This window comes from Panthera tigris, chromosome B4 (assembly GCF_018350195.1).
Source record: "Panthera tigris isolate Pti1 chromosome B4, P.tigris_Pti1_mat1.1, whole genome shotgun sequence".
NCBI classification, from domain to species: Eukaryota; Metazoa; Chordata; class Mammalia; order Carnivora; family Felidae; genus Panthera; species Panthera tigris.
Genome location: NC_056666.1, coordinates 21,227,961 through 21,244,422, shown reverse-complemented (window position 1 = coordinate 21,244,422; position 16,462 = coordinate 21,227,961). Strand labels below are relative to the sequence as shown.

General features: G+C 42.6%; 1 protein-coding gene across 12 annotated transcripts in view; it reads right to left on the bottom strand.

The window, feature by feature from the left end:
• The window catches only part of ARMC3 (armadillo repeat containing 3), a 106,055-nt gene that overhangs the window by 10,908 nt on the left and 78,685 nt on the right, over window positions 1–16,462 (bottom strand). For 9 of the 12 annotated variants that reach the window (XM_042991218.1, XM_042991217.1, XM_042991220.1 and 6 more), the window contains 5 exons: window positions 13,527–13,627; window positions 12,741–12,842; window positions 11,944–12,060; window positions 3,609–3,809; window positions 1,066–1,228 (listed from right to left, as the gene is read on the bottom strand). In XM_042991218.1, the coding sequence (XP_042847152.1) occupies window positions 1,066–1,228; window positions 3,609–3,809; window positions 11,944–12,060; window positions 12,741–12,842; window positions 13,527–13,627 (684 nt within the window). The remainder of the gene's footprint in view (window positions 1–1,065; window positions 1,229–3,608; window positions 3,810–11,943; window positions 12,061–12,740; window positions 12,843–13,526; window positions 13,628–16,462) is intronic. The other 3 variants (XM_042991224.1, XM_042991223.1, XM_042991226.1) reach the window with 3 other exon arrangements.

The window sequence follows — 16,462 nt, the reverse complement described above, 5'->3', positions numbered from 1 at the left end:
GAACCTGACCCTCCTCTCGTGTCCCCCTCAGTGAACGATGCCAACATTAACGGTTGCCCTGCCCAGAGCCTGAAAATCTTGTTCTTCTCATGCAGTCCCTCACACCGCACCTAGGCAGACGCCAATTGCTTTCCGTTTAGCTCTTAAATCTCTCTGTACGTATATACATATATATACATATATATGTGTTTTTAATTTATTTTTTATTAAAAAAAATTTTTTTTTAACGTTTATTTATTTTTGAGACAGAGCATGAACAGGGGAGGAGCAGAGAGAGAGGGAGACACAGAATCTGAAACAGGCTCCAGGCTCTGAGCTGTCAAGCACAGAGCCCGACACGGGGCTCGAATTCACGGACCGTGAGATCGTGACCTGAGCCGAAGTCGGACGCTCAACCGACAGAGCCACCCAAGCGCCCCTATATATGTATTTTTTAAATCATGCTCTCCCCTTAACAGCTTTCGGTGGCCACTCACAGATTTTAGGATCAAGTGCAAATTCACATGGCGCTTTATAATCCAGCCCTTTAGCTGCATCTGACCCGTCCTCTTTCCTTTTTCCAGACCAACTATGCTACATTCCTCAAGTCGACCATGGACTCTCATTCCTGTCATCTTGTATAAAATGTTTGCTTTGTTTAGAATGTTCTTGTCTTCCTTCTTTACCCGATGAAATCCTATGTATTCTCTAATACTCAGGCTACACATCACTTCCTCCCCTGAAGCTTTCCCTGACATCACCTGAGAACCCACAAGTCTAGCCCTTGTGTGTATGCAGGGGCTATCGCTTTAAGAGATCCATATTCCCAGACCTTAGAAGAGCCCTTGACCTGTAGCAGGTGTATGATAAATATTGAATGAATATGCTTCCAGTAGTCTGGCAAATATATACGTGTGTGCGTGTGTGTGTGTGTATACACACACACACACACACACACACACAAATAAGTAAATCTAAGTGGCAGGATTAATATTAGCCAGTTAAATGTTAGCAAGTGGCTCACACTATTATGAGAAAGACAAACATTTTTACCTAAAGGCAAATGAGGCAAAATATCTGAAATACCTTGAAAAGCAAAGCTCGATGATAGAAGATTCCTTTTTTGATCTGTCCAATTGGCACAACATTGGATTTAAGTTGAAATTTTAGCTCACTGATATGGAGTTCCCAGCTGAAATTATGGAGTTTCTCCTTTGACATTTTACCACCCATTTTTTCTGCCACGTACCTGTGTCAATGACATTGAGATCCAATCAATCGAGTTTCACATCCCATTTTAGATGCTTTGAGTGTAACTCTACGTACAGTTGTATGTGTCAAAGCTGCATTTCCTCTGGCTTTATTTGCTTTACTTTTTAAACTTACTATAAGTGCGTTAACATTAGGCTCACTCTATTCAAACTATCACATAGAGACTGACACTCTCACAATTTCATTCAACACAAAGGAAGAAATGAATGCTAATCTTCGCAATATTTATAAGAAGAAACAAATCATATCACACAAAGTTCCTATCAACACAGTTTTAAAGCTTTATCTTGCCCTTGAAAAAATATTCACAAATGCTTCAATCTGAAATCCAAGGCATCGTGCTAACATACACGGTCCTTCTTTTAACAAATTTGAACTTAGAGATAACGTGCAAACATTGGAAATTTTTCCTTTGGATTCCCAAATATTTTCAAGTTTTCTAATTTTTCCCTGTTAAATTTTATTATTTTGGGGGGCGCCTGGGTGGCTCAGTCGGTCAAGCGTCTGACTCGTGGTTTTTTGCTCAGGTCACGGTCCCACAGTTCAAGGGTTTGAGCCTTGCATTGGGCTCTGAGCGCTGACAGCGCAGAGCCTGCTTGGGATTCTGTCTCTCTCTCCCTCCCTCTCTCTACCCCTGCCTTGGTGGGGCTCTCTCTCTCTCTCAAAATAAAAACATAACCTTAAAAATATAGATATACTTGATTAAATTTTTTTTTGATTTAGAGAAAGATGGCGTTTAGGTAACACTAAAGTGAGAGGAAGAGAGGAAGAAGGCAGAAGGAAAAATAAGTTGGGTGAGGAGTTGGAATGGATGTGCCCGGGGGTTTCTCCTCATTGGAGGCTCTCCCTGAAGAGGTCAGTAAACACGTCTACAAAAATCCTCTGTCAACTAAGGCTATACTGCATCTTGGAGTAGAGGCAGAGTTGCACATTTTAAGAAAAACTTTCGTCTTGCTGTACCGAGAACCAAGCGAGGAAGAACAACGGCCGAAAACAGGAGGAAAGGTGGGGGAGAAAGCTGTCGCACGACCCAGCCAGGCAGACCGTGATCAATGCTGGGGACCAACAGCTCGGGGGCAAATCTCAGCATCCCCGTCTTGGTGCGGGCTCAGGTTTAAAAAAAAAAACAACAACGAAAAACCCACAATTATTTGGGAACGATGAAAAGTATTCCCGATAGGAACAAAGCACGAGGACGTTTGGCAAATGCTGAAATGAGCTAGATCAGAGTTCTGCTTGAGTCATCACTTCTCAAGGACACCCGAAAAACGCCAGCAGCCAAAAGTGTTCTCTTCCGGTTCTGGCTGACGAGAAGTCAATGATCTGGCGGCTGTTGTTTCTTGCGGTTGTCACATCCAGGTTTGATGAGTGCAGTGCACTTCAACTTGGAGAGGGTACAAGCTCCCGCGGAGGCCCCAGCTGTTGCAGGATCCACCTGCTCACCTAACTCACCTGCTCCTTCTTGGTGACAGTGGCGAAGGCCACCCTCCACTTGAGGTGATTCCTAACCCCTCACAGCTACCACGTCAAGTTCTCAGGTTTCTCTTAGCGGACTCACACTAAATGCTCCAATTAAGAAGGCAGGATCAGGGGCGCCTGGGTGGCTCACTCGGTGGGGCGTCCGACTTCGGCTCAGGTCACGATCTCACAGTTCGTGAGTTCGAGCCCCGCGTCAGGCTCCGTGCTGACAGCTCGGAGCCTGGAGCCTGCCTCGGATTCTGTGTCTCCCTTGATCTCTGCCCCCTCCCCGCTCCTGCTCTGTCTCTTTCTCTCAAAAATAAATGAACATTAAAAAAACTTTTTAAGGAAAAGAAGGCAGCCTCACTGACATCTGCAGGGTGTTGAGCCTGCCCAAATAGCCATCCCTCAGAACACTCACACCCCCACGTTAGAGCAACGTGCAGTGCAAAATATCAGACATAGGACATAAAAATCAGTGATGGTTGTTTGTATTAGAACATAATTTTTGAGTCTACAAATAATTCACGATACGATTCCTTTAAATTGTGAGCACCCCATCTACCTACGGAGTCATTTAATTTTCACACTTGATTCATTCCTTAGGATCACATTGAAGGATGGCTTTAGTGGTTTCGCTGGAGAAAATGACAAAAGCAAAAGCATTTTTCTTGAAGCAATTTCCAGCTCCTAGCTCTGATTCTTGGTGGAAATAGGACGTAAAATAGAAATGGAGCGTTTTTTCAATTGATTGTGTTTCTGCTTCAGAGTCAGCGGTGGGGTGCAGTTATTATGACGGAGTCACCTGAAAACTGACTAAAAAATGCAAACCGCTAACATCAGAAACTTTTCCTCAGAAACTGAAAATGTGCATGAATAGACAGAGACAGCTGACTTACCTTGCAAGGACCTCAATCTGTTCCTTAATATTGGTTATGGGAAATATTGATTTGGTCACTTCATACACGTAAACACGGAAGTCAGGATCGAAGGGAGGATACCATTCTTTCTCAGGGCTTCCTTCTCCCATCAATTTTGGTAATGTCGAAACCTCTTCTTCCTCCTTCACTCTTTCCTCCTCTTTTTTCCCTCGGCCTTTCCTTTGAGAGTACACAGCAGCAATCAACGTCACAAAATGAACCACACCAACTGTGCTCTGAGTAATCTAAAGAACCCCACAGAAATAGATTATATTTTAAACCTCAATGACCATATCATATGCCGTTTTCAAATTTTCGATGACGGTGATGGAGTGTTATAGCCTCTACATTATGCAGGAGAAATTAACTTTCAAGGTAACACTGCCTGATTGGTACATACGAAAATCGTACGTTGGTCTTCCGTACAATTGCTTAGCAAGACGTCTGGTGCACAGTAGGTATGCAAGAAGCATTTATTGAATTGGGAGAAAATAGGTTGCTTCCTCAGGGAGTCGAAGCCAGTCTTACATCATTTCTTGCTTCAGTTGGGCCCTTCAGCAAGAAGAGTTTGGATCACCATTTTTAAGAAAAATTCCCCGGGGGTAACTGGGTGGCCCAGTCCCTTAAGCGTCCGACTTCGGCTCAGGTCATGATCTCACGGTTTGTGAGTTCGAGCCCCGCGTAAGATTCGGTGCTGACAGCTCAGAGCCTAGAGCCTGCTTTGGATTCTATGTCTCCCTCTCTCTCTCCGCCCCTCCCCTGTTCACACTCCCGTGTGTGTGTCTCTCTCTCAAAAGTAAATAAACTTTAAAAAAAAATTTTTTTTAATTACCCAAAACATGGAAAAAAGCAAACCAAAATACGGATAGCACAGAATTTCCATGTCATGCAGGGGTGAAGACTTACCTGAAGTTTATCTAAAGAAATGTACTTAGTTCTGCACTTACGAAAACTGAAATGTACTTAATAAACAGTAAAGATACTGCTTAATTAAAATCTACTCTTAATTAATAGTTTCAACCCGAGAGAATTTGCTAGTTAACATGTGTAGCAGAGACGCAAAGGATTCCTGTCGGTGGAAAAGGCATTGCCAGCGGTCACAGTTGATTGTCCTGGAGGCCGTTAACCAGTTTTTAAAACGCAATTCTTTGTGTTCCTTCACTGGGGAATGTCTTTACCTCCCCCTCTTCATTGTTAAAGGACAGTTTCGCCCGAGAGGGATCACGTGGTTGATGCCTTTGGCAGTTGAGACACGTTGTGCCACTTCCTTGTGGCCTCCGAGAAATGCACCGGCACTCAAATTGGAATTTCCCGATATGAACTCAGATCCCACGATTCAGGGGCACTTCCTCGGGTGGAGCTACGTCACGAGAAAATTGCAGCCCTTGTTATGCTAGCAGAACTGGAGGGGGGGACGAGGAAACCTCCATGTGAACTTCTATAGCCTTTGCTTACGTCTATTTTTTCCTGCTGTTCCTGCATTGTATCTTTTACTAAAATAAACCTTAGCCATAATTATTATATTATATTATATTATATTATATTATATTATATATAACATATATTATATATAACATATATTATATATAACATATATTATATATAACATATATAATATATAGACAATATATTACATATTATGTATTACATATTATATATTACATATTATGTATTACATATCACATCACATATCACATATCACATATCACATATTATATATAGACAATATATTACATATTATGTATTACATATTATATATTACATATTATGTATTACATATCACATCACATATCACATTATCACATATCATATATCATATATTATATATAGACACACACAGACACACACCCATCCCCTAGCTAAGAAAATGGGGCCCGGCCAGGTGAAGCTCCTAAATTGTGTCTTTGCAACTATTTTGCATTTTGTTCCACTAGCAGTAAATTAGAAGCAGGAATTATCTTTAAATATTTCTCGTAGTACAGGATGAAGGGGGGGGGGGCAAACAAAGGCCATGTGAGTTTTCTCTTTAATTCATTTGGAGGAAGAAATACAAAAAATAATCTTATTAATTGCTTTTGGAGCATTACACAAAACTCTATAATCACCACAAATACCCAACGTTTTGTATTTTTTAATTCAATATTCTTTTTACTGCAGCTAAGTAGAGTCTAAAATGTACTCCCCATATATTATGATAAAATTTCTAAGCAAAAATTAATATTTCCAGCTCTATCATCTGACTACCTTTCTTGGGGCGCCTGGGTAGTTCAATTGGTTAAGCGTTGGACTTTGGCTCAGGTCATGATCTCACAGTTTGTGGGGTTGAGCCCCACGTCCGGCTCTGTGCTGACAGCTCAGAGCCTGGAGTCCGCTGCAGATTCTGTGTCTCCCCCTCTCTTTCTCTCTCTCTCTCTGCCCTTCTCACGCTTGCACTATCTCTCTCTCAAAAACAAATAACACTTAAAAATTTTTGAACACATTTCTTCTTTTGCAAGACAAATAAATAGAACATCTTCACATACATAGTAAGATTTTAGTAAATTGGGAGCCACCACGAGAAAGGTCAATTAGAATGGTGAAAAGCATATTTAGATTTACCTGCTCCTAAAGTTACAGGGTAGCTTTATAAGATTGGACAGCTTGACTCAGAGCACCTATAACACAAAGCAGGTGTATTTCTGAGTGTGCTGAGGTGTGAGAGGAGAATCATTTGGTACGTAGCAGACGAGAGCCAGCACGCAGGACTTAGCACATCATGGAGGGCAATCCTATTGAGTGATTAAAAAGGGATAATTTACAGGAGCCTCTGAACTGTAGTTTCCTGCTGCTACAAACAGAAGTACTTCATTTGGACCTCTTTCCCATGAAGCCTGCCTGGGTATGTCAATAAGGGCTTCAATACTTAAATGGATTTTATTTCTTCTTCTTCTTCTTCTTTTTTTTTAAACATTTATTTATTTTTGAGAGACAGAGAGAGACAGAGCGCAAGCAGGGGAGGGGCAGAGAGAGAGAGGGAGACACAGAGTCTGAAGCAGGCTCCGGGCTCTGCACGGACAGGCTGACAGCAGTGAGCCTGATGTGGGGCTCAAACCTACGAACCGTAAGATCATGAACCATGAGATCATGCCCTGAGCTGAAGTCGGACGCTTAACCGACTGAGCCACCCAGGCACCCCAAATGAATTCCATTTCTAAATCACTATGGAGACAAGTGCTAAGAAATTACAAAATTAACTCTCGTAAAATTAACCCTCAGAAAGAACACCAATTTGCGATTAAAGATAGTGGAACTTTTACCTTTCTTACCAAGACTTTAGCAAAACTACCTCAGAAAACAGAGAGTTACTGTGGAAATCCAAAGCAATAAGGATATTTTCTATGTTCATCGGTGGATGAGAAGGCAGATAGCTAAACAGAAAGAGACATTTGTCTGGCTCCAAACTGTGTACTGACATTTTCAAAGTTTAATCACTTGCTCCTTTTTGATTCCATCAACTATTTGGACATATAAGTTATAAGGCAAGGCTGCTGGGAGAAACGGAAGTCATGAAGCTGGCCCACGTGGGGTTTCAATTTAGGCAGGAAGATTTGGGTCTATGAAAAATTATCACAATACCAGGTAGTATTCGATAAATTCCACATGAGTGGTAAAAATAAGAAATTCGAGATGTTCCAGAAATCTATCCCAGTTAGGTGTCCTGTTCCCCCCAGTCTATTCCAAAAAGATGAGGAGAGAGTATTGTATAAAGTGGACACAGAATGTATTCCGGGTTTAGAAGGATGTATGTGTGCATACGTGTGTGTGTGTGCGTGTGTGTGGTTTATTTTCTTATTTGTCAGTGTCCCCAGTAGGATGTAAGTTCTATGAAAACAAAGGTTTATGTTCACTTCTGTATCTCTAATGTGGGAACAACTCCTGATAACTAATACAATAAGTATTTGCTGAACGAATGAAAAAATTCAAGAAAAGAAGGTGAGAAGGTATTTAAGCGTGATTAAGATGTTAAATGTGATTAAGAAACAATATCTATTTCTGAAAGACTTTTGCAGTTAGTCAAGATTTGGGAGGAAGGGGGAAAAATGGCTAAGCGAAGGTTAAAAAAAAAGCAGTTGAGGGAAATTCTTCAAAAAATAACAATGTTTTAGGAAGTCGTTATGATGAGGATCAAGATTGAGCGGCAGAAATGTTTAAGTATATGTTGTAAATTTCTAAAAGACTCCAGAGATGAACAGACTGGAAGGAAACAAAATAGAGACAGGAAAGCAATAAACTTTTAAGTGTGTATCATAAACTCATGTGCAATCAACTTAAATATTTATGAAACCTGGTCTGAATACAAAAATATGCTACAGATAGAACTTCTGATACACTCGCAAATAGGTACAGTGAGTGTTTATTGGGAGGGGAATGGTCTTTATAAAGAAAACCTTTAGAGGGCATATTAGGTTTGTCGGATTCAGTGAAGGCTAGGAAAGTATCAAGATGGCGGCTGGATAAAGGCGAAACCAATCACGTCTCCTATGAGTGTTTTGCTGTGACGGAGGGAACAGCTGAACGCTTCGCACAGAAGAACAATATAGTTGCTAGTCACCCAGCGAGAGACTGTCGCTTAAGGATTTTAATTTACATGGTATATGGTGATAATATTATTGAGGAGAAAGAGACAAATTATACTTCCCCTGTCTGTATTGGGCCACCACACACATAACTGGTTTGCCCATTTCCTGTCCCCTCTCTTCCTTTCAAGACTTTGGCCACTTTGTGGTTCTAGATGTCTCGTCATTGTCGGCAGTACCTCTCAGTGACTTTTTGTTAACATCGCACATTCTCTACGACATTATCAGATGAGTAGAGTTAAAATGTGTTACTCTATCGTCAGGGGTCCAAAGTTCTCATAGGAACAAGACAAGAAGGTCTTACCAAAAGAGAGACAACAGGGCAACACGATTACGACCAATCTATCCCCCCAGTGGACCCAGGAATAAGGAGGGGAAAGGGACTGGACGTATATGGATCACTTAAGTATGCCAGGCAATGGTTTAGGCACTCGACAAACACTGTTTCACTTACTCTTACAGCACCTCTGCGAGGAAGGAATCATCACTTCCATTTTAGAGATGAGAAAACCAAGGACCAGTGTTGACCGAATCCAAATGTAGGTTCTCCTGTATGCTAACAACCTGTCTGAATGTTAGGAGCACGTCAGGGCTTATCTCTCAGTGGGGAGTAAGAGGCAAGAGTATGCAGAGACAAGGAGGAGACCGGAAATGGTGTGAGAAGAAATAATGATCCTCACTTGTTTATACTTATTCTCCCCGGGGCATATTGCCAGGGAGTCAAACCGCTATTCCTTTCAACAACAAGCCTTCGATATTTGAAAGAATTTGTGGGGCGCCTGGGTGGCTCAGTCGGTTAAGCGGCCGACTTCGGCTCAGGTCATGATCTCTCGGTCCATGAGTTCGAGCCCCGCGTCGGGCTCTGTGCTGACAGCTCAGAGCCTGGAGCCTGTTTCAGATTCTGTGTCTCCCTCTCTCTGCCCCTCCCCCATTCATGCTCTGTCTCTCTCTGTCTCAGCAATAAATAAACATTAAAAAAAAATTAAAAAAAAAAGAATTTGTATTTAATCTATAAATTTTTTTTTGGTTATTATTTTTTATTTTTATTTTTTCAGGCGTTTGCCATGCCTACACAATTGCTGTTTGGACTTCATCTGGAGGATGATAGGAAAGCGTTGTTTTGGGCAGAGTAAAATGATCAGCCTTTCACTTTGGGAAGTTAATTTGGGGGGGGGGGGTGGTCGCATGGAGGATGGGTTTATGGAGGGCTAAATAAAATGCAGGCGGATCTTACAGTAAGGGGGTTAGTGTGCTGAGATATAATACAAAAGGCCTGAAGAGGGGAGGTAAAGGTGAAACCGAAGGGAAACAATGACTTAAGAGGCACTGAAGACATCGAGTGCATAGGGCTGAGGCTCATTCAGTGAAGGGGAGTAAGGAGAAGAAGGATTTTAAGATGATGCCAAAGCTTGAGCAATTGCTTGGGAGTTAACATTCATCAGCATTGGGAACAGAGGAGGAGAAGGAGGTTTGGGAGTTGGGGGAACAATGAGTTTCGTTAGAAACGCACTGTTTCCAGGCCAGCAGGATAGAGAAGCCAGGACTCAGGAAAGGGGCACATAAATGTCAACGGTAGCTTTATTTTAAAAAAAAAAAAAAAATTTTTTTTTAATTAATAAAAAAAAAAGAACCAGGCGGGGCTGTAAGAAAAATAAGATAGTGCGAAAGAGCCAAGAACAGCAGAATCAGCAAAGATTTAAGCTGATGTGATATCAGAGATATCAGAGGGAAGATACACTTTGATTGATGATGATAGGTACAGTATACGCATAACGGTCACTCATCAGACAAGTGCCTACCCTCCCCGATCAAGGGGGCAGAAAGCTGATTTTTCCCCAGGGCCATGGCTGGGTAGACCAAAGGGAGACACCTGCCCCAAAGCCAGCCAATGCTTTGGCCACTGAAGAGAAGGTGGTCCCTCTTACAAATTTGCACCTGGTAGTTGTTGGGCTTTAGAATGGAAAGTTTGCTTGGAACTGGAGCCAGGTCTGTCCCATGGCAAACGAAAGTCACATACGCTACAGTTATGGGTGAGGCAATAACCAAAAGAGGGTCAAGGAGGATAACAAAGGGTCTGTAAATAAGATACCACGCACGTGGAGAGAGGGAGAGAGAGAAAGAGAGGGAGAAAGCCAGAGAGAGCCTACAGTTACGGACTTCATCCCAGCTCCTGTCGTTTTGGGGATGGCTGCATTTCCCACATTGGACCCTGGAGATTCCTCTACGTCCCTGCAAGGGTTGAGTGGATTTGGGCTCCTTGTAACTGTTTCGCACAACAGTACTAGCATTTGTTGAGTGTTTACTTTGTGCCAGGCACTGCTGTATGGACTGTTCATGTGCTAATTTATTTAATCGTCACAACAGCCTAGGTTACGCCCGTTTCACCGATGAGGGGACTCGGGCAAAGAGAAGGTAGCCAATTTGTTCAAGACACACGGCTTAGGCGGGTGGACCTTGTCAAAAATAACCCTGTCCTGTCAATTTCAGATTTCTGTTCTCTTGAATAAACACGGAGGCCTATGTGTGCCAACCAAGCGCTAGGCTAAACACTGGGGATGAAAAGGGAAATACTCCCATCAGCCTATGTTCTTGTCCTCAAGTTGCTGCCTGTGCAGTAGAGGTGAGGGTGAGAAGCCTAAGGAGGAATGGAAAGCCGGGAAGAAAAGCGAGGGGGAAAAAAGGGAGGGGAGGAGAGGGAAGGGCAAAAAGTATCAGGCCTAGAACGACAGGCGCAGATTAGAAGCAGAGATGAGAAGAATGAGCCACGGAGACTCACAGTAGAGAATGAAGTCCGAAACAGAAAATAAACAGCTCTGAGGTCTGAGGAAGAGAGCAAACCGCTGTCTGCACCTTGGGAGACCTTCGGGGGCAGTCCCCGTTTAGAAAGCGGATGCTGGACATGTGTGCTAGATGGCCTCCAATACCACAGTGGTTCTGAAGGGCTTAAGTCAACAATAATTAAAGGGTCACGGAGCGTGGCAAGAGGTCCACGTGGGTTTTTGAGGAATCCAGGAAAGTGCTCATTAGAGAAATAATATGTTTAAAAATACGTACACATACCGAAAGCATGTTTAAAACATGCCAGGCCTAAAAAGCATGAAACCACACTGTAATCGTTCCATCATGTAAACACTTGGTCCTATGTCCCTCTCCCCCCTCTCGCTGCCTCCTGAAGGTCAGAGGTTTCTCTGGGTGAGCTGGATGGGGAGGGGAGGTGGAGGCATAAGGCAGAGAGAGAGAGGAAGACAGAGAGAGAGAGAGGGAGAGAGAACCACACGCCAGCGTGTGTGGCTCACCACCCACAAAGGCAGCCAGGGGGGAGGGCACAGGGTTCATTTTACATCGATCTCTACGCCGCCGGGTTGGACTTGTAAATGAGTCACTAGGACTGCTGTTTCTGTGGTCGTTTTTGAATTAAAGTGCCGGTAGGACTGTATAGTGATCAAAGTGACCCGAGTTCTCACCCAGAGGCAGAAGAAGAAATTCCCTCCGGTTAAGTTTTCAAGAGGTTGCAAGAGACAAAAACGAAGTAAGTTACTTTTTAATTACAGCTCATGAGTCTCGCTTCGCACAACATGCCGATTCCAGAAGCAAAGCTTCCCATTTAAAAGCCACCCCTTCCATTCCCCAACTCTGCTGGGGAGTCAAAGCCTGACATGATCACAATTAGGAAGAGAACGTAATCACACATCCCCTACCTTGATCCTCTTTCTTTTGTGGTGCCTTTGCTAAGAGCAGTATTTCGTCCGGAAGGAGGCTCGGATTTCTCTTCTGTGGGAGATCCAAATCCGGTACTAAAATGATAACTATTTTTTCTGATTGTATGAAAAAACTCATGATCGATTTCAGTCACATGAAAAATAAGAAAACATTACATGTGCAAGGCGTCTCATAAGTTAGAAGGCATTTGTCACTGCCGTGACATGCCGCGATCCCTTTGCCGTCAAGGCAGGGGTGAAGCAGGGCACGAGGCACTCTTCCATCCACAAATAGTAACACAAAGTCTGCCCACGGCCACTGTGTCCCGTGGTCCAGAGCTCAGTGTATGTTCATGGCACACAGGACGTAAAGCCAGTCTCACTAGCTACTTTTCCAGAGATGTTTTCCGTGGCAATTTGAAAACGCAATTACGAGGGGCACCTGGGTGGCTCAGTCGGTTAGGCATCCGACTCTTGATTTCGGCTCAGGTCGTGAGCCTGGCTCACAGTTCGTGAGTTCGAGCCCTGCATCTGGCTCTGCGCTGACAGTGCAAGCCTGCTTGGGATTCTCTGTCTCCCTCTCTCGGCCCCTCCCCTGCTTGCTCTCTATCTCTCTCTCTCAAAATAAATAAACATTAAAAAAATTTTTTTAAGCAATGATGAAATTATATTACTATAAGGATGAAAAGAATTACGTTGCCAAGATCTAAAACCCAAATTTTTTTTTTTTTTTTTTTTTTTTTTTTACTCCCACATTGAGGGGAGAATTGAGTCCAGACAAAATACCATTTTCTTACTTGGTCTTTTCTTTGCTTGCTCTTCTAAAGGAAGACGAAGAAGAAATGCTCCGACCATAACCAACATCTGATGATTTATCTTCCGTAGATGGAGGCGGAGAACTAAAATTTTACATATTTGAAATTATACACAAGTTAAAATACTTGATTTGTCAATATTGGATCTGCCTACAAAAGACAGGGTTTTTTTTGTTTTTGTTTTTTTTTTGAAAATCATATTTGGAGCTGACTTTTAACAGTGACCTAATAAACGCATAAAGGTAAGACAAAGAATATTGTAAAGGTTTTCATGAACTGGAACAGGAAATATTTTTATAAAATGTGTCCCATAAAATATGTAGGTATATATAGGTATCCGTGACCATTTTTTTAAATTCTGAAGCTTGCATTTTTAGCTTTATTATTTACTTCTTATTTTATATTTTTTAAAAGCCCCGGGCAGCATTATAGTCCTGCATACAGTTCTGGAGCCCTGTAAACACAACTCGCTTCGGTTTGCTCCTGTCTATTTATACTTTCTTCAATTAACTTCATGTTACCGGGAAGGGAATAGGCACTGACTACAGAAATACATCTGGAATTGAGTGGAAAAACCACGTTGGTGGTGATTTCCATGGTCTTTACTAGGTCAGGCTACAAATTTACGGACCAGTGTTGATTTTCAGGGTGACGCTAAATACAGGGGACGAAAAGGTGCCATCCTGCGAATCTTTACATACTCACGTGATGATGGACAAACAAAAACCATTATGCTTCCCTGCATCCGTCCACCCCCGAGAGACTCACACATCAGATGATTTACTGTTCACTAAAAGTACAGCACGTTGATCACTTGGTTCTTGTAAGCAGAGATCCTTCAAAGGCAAAAGTTTGGTGCCAGGATTTATCTGCAGATAATTTAAGAACTGATCACTCTGGGAGAATCTGTTGTCTGTCAGAGTAACTAATTACTAAAGAGATCACTAAAAATATTGCGAGGCTATCTAAAAATAGGCTAGACAAAGTCCTATATTAGCAATTTTACCAGCCTGGTGAGGCGGGTTAGACCACACCATTTTCTGAGGTCTTTTTCCAGTCATACTATAATTAGATCCCTCTCTCATCCAAGACACTTTTTAGGATCCTTTAAAGACCAGACAGATCATGGGGCGTCGTGGTGGTTCAGTTCGTTAAGTGTCCGACCTTGGCCCACATCATGATCTCATGGTTTGGGGATTTGAGCCCCGCATTGAGCTCTGTGCTGATGCCTCAGAGCCTGGAGCCTGCTTCCGATTCTCTGTCTCCTTCTCTCTCTGCCTCTCCCCCACTCATGCTCTGTCTCTCTCTCTCTTTCTCTCAGAAAGCAAACAAAAACATATATATATCAGACAGATCATGTCATTTTTCTGCCCAGAACTCTGTCTGCCAAGTTTTCCCACTTCATTCAAAGTAAAAGCCAAAATCCTTCCAATGGTCTACAAGACTTAACATGATCTGATCTCTCTGTATCTCTCTGATTTAGTCCTCACTATCGTGCTCCTTGGTTCATTCAGCTCTATACTGACCTTGCTGTTTCTCAAATCTGCCAAGCATGTTTACACCTTATGGCTTCTGTACAAGCTGTTTCTTCTGCCCAGAAAGCTCTTCCCTGAGCCATCTCCATGGCTCAATCCCTCACCTTGTAGTTTTTGCTCAAGTATGACCCTCCCTGTGAGGCCTACCTGATCACGATTTCTAAAATTATGAACATCAACCCCCAGCAACCCCCAGCAACCCCCAGCACTATAGAGCCCCCTTATCTTGCCTCTGATCTATTTTTGCCCCCAATGCTCTGATCGTGTGATATAATTTTGATTATATCAAATTTAATCATTTTTTGATTTTATCAAATTATATATTTGATTATATCAAATTTAATATTTGATTATATCAAATTTATATATTTGATTATATCAAATTTAATGCATTTTGATCGTGTGATATAACTTCTTTATTTGTTATCTTTCCTATTTATTGACTCTTTCCTCTCACCGGTGCCACGGAAGTAGAGATATGTCTCTTTTATTCACTGACTATTCCAACCTACAATATTAGAAACTTAATATTTACTGAATGAATGAATCAGAGAATTCTCCTTTATTTTTAAAATAAAATTTTTTGAATGTTTATTTATTTTTGAGAGAGAGAGAGAGAGAGACAGAGCATGAGCGGAGGAGGGACAGAGAGAGAGGGAGACACAGAATCTGAAACAGGCTCCAGTCTCCGAGCTGTCAGCACAGAGCCCGACGCGGGGCTCGAACTCGTGAACCGCGAGATCATGATCTGAGCCGAAGTCGGACGCTCAACCAACTGAGCCACCCAGGCACCCCAGAGAATTCTCCTTTATAAAAAATATTGTTTCATTAAATTTTTTTAAAACTCGTGAGCAAATACATTTTGTCACAGTTTTATCTGATCCATAGCAACATTTTCCTGGTAAGTGTTCTCTGTTGGTTTTTCTGCCCATTTCCTCATTTCTCTCAAAGCATCTTTGCACTAATAATGTGCTAGGGGAAGTCAGAAGGAGGATCAAGAGTCCAGTTTTAGGCTAGCCATTTTCATTATTCGAAATGCCTCTAGGGGCACGTGCCTGGCTCAGCCGGTAAAGCACGTGACTCTTTACCTCAGGAGCATGAGTTCGAGCCCCACATTGTAAAGATTACTTTAAAAATAGGGGTGCCTGGGTGGCTTAGTTGGTTGAGTGTCCAGCTCTTGGTTTCAGCTCAGGTCATGATCCCATGGTTTGTGAGTTCAAGCCCCATATCGGGCTCTGTGAAGGCGGCGCGGAGCCTGCTTGGGACGCTCTCTCTCCCCTCTCTCTCTGCCCTTACCCCACTTGTGTTTTCTCTCAAAATAAATAAACGTAAAATAATTAAAAATTAAATAAAATAATAAAAATAAATAAAATAAAATAAAATAAAATAAAATAAAATAAAATAAAATAAAATAAAATAAAATACGACTGACTCTAGATTTCTGTTCAGGTCGTGATCTCATGGTTCGTGAGTTCAAACCCCGTATCAGGCTCTGCACTGATGGGATTCTGTCTCCCCTTCTCTCTGGCCCTCTCCCGTTTGCTCCCCTCCCTACAAAATAAATAAACTTTGTAAAAAATTTAATAAAATAAAATAAAAAAATTTTAATGTCTCTAGAACTGTTAGCATGGCAGAGTGTTTCTTGCAAATACGGCTCGGCTCTGTGATTCCTTTATGGCCCTGTCTCCTCTGCCTTTCTGAACCACCCTGATCCAAGAAGGCTTCCGCTGCCTGCCTTGCTCATCCCAGGTGCTCGGGTCCTGCACCTGCCCGGCAAACCCAGCATTTGGCTTGTGCACCCCTGAGCTCTCCCATCACCTGAGGCAGTATGGATTGCTGATGGTGCTTTCTGAGGCCTGCCGCCGCTGGCTCCCTCGTCCCTCTCTGGGCTTATTTTTTCCCCTTTTCATTTTTCTCCTGTACCCCTTCTGCTTGATCTCAGGGAATTTCAGTCACTCCTACTTTTTTTTTTTTTGTAATTTTAGAGAGAAAGAGAGAGAGAGTGCCAGCACACACACTGGTGCAAGAGGGGGGCAGGGGGGAGAGAGAGAGAGAATTCAAGTGGCCTCCACACTCAGCACGGAGCCCGACGCGGGGCTCAATCCCATGACCCTGGGATCATGCATGAGCTGAACACAAACCAAGAGGACAACGCTCAGCTGCCTGAGC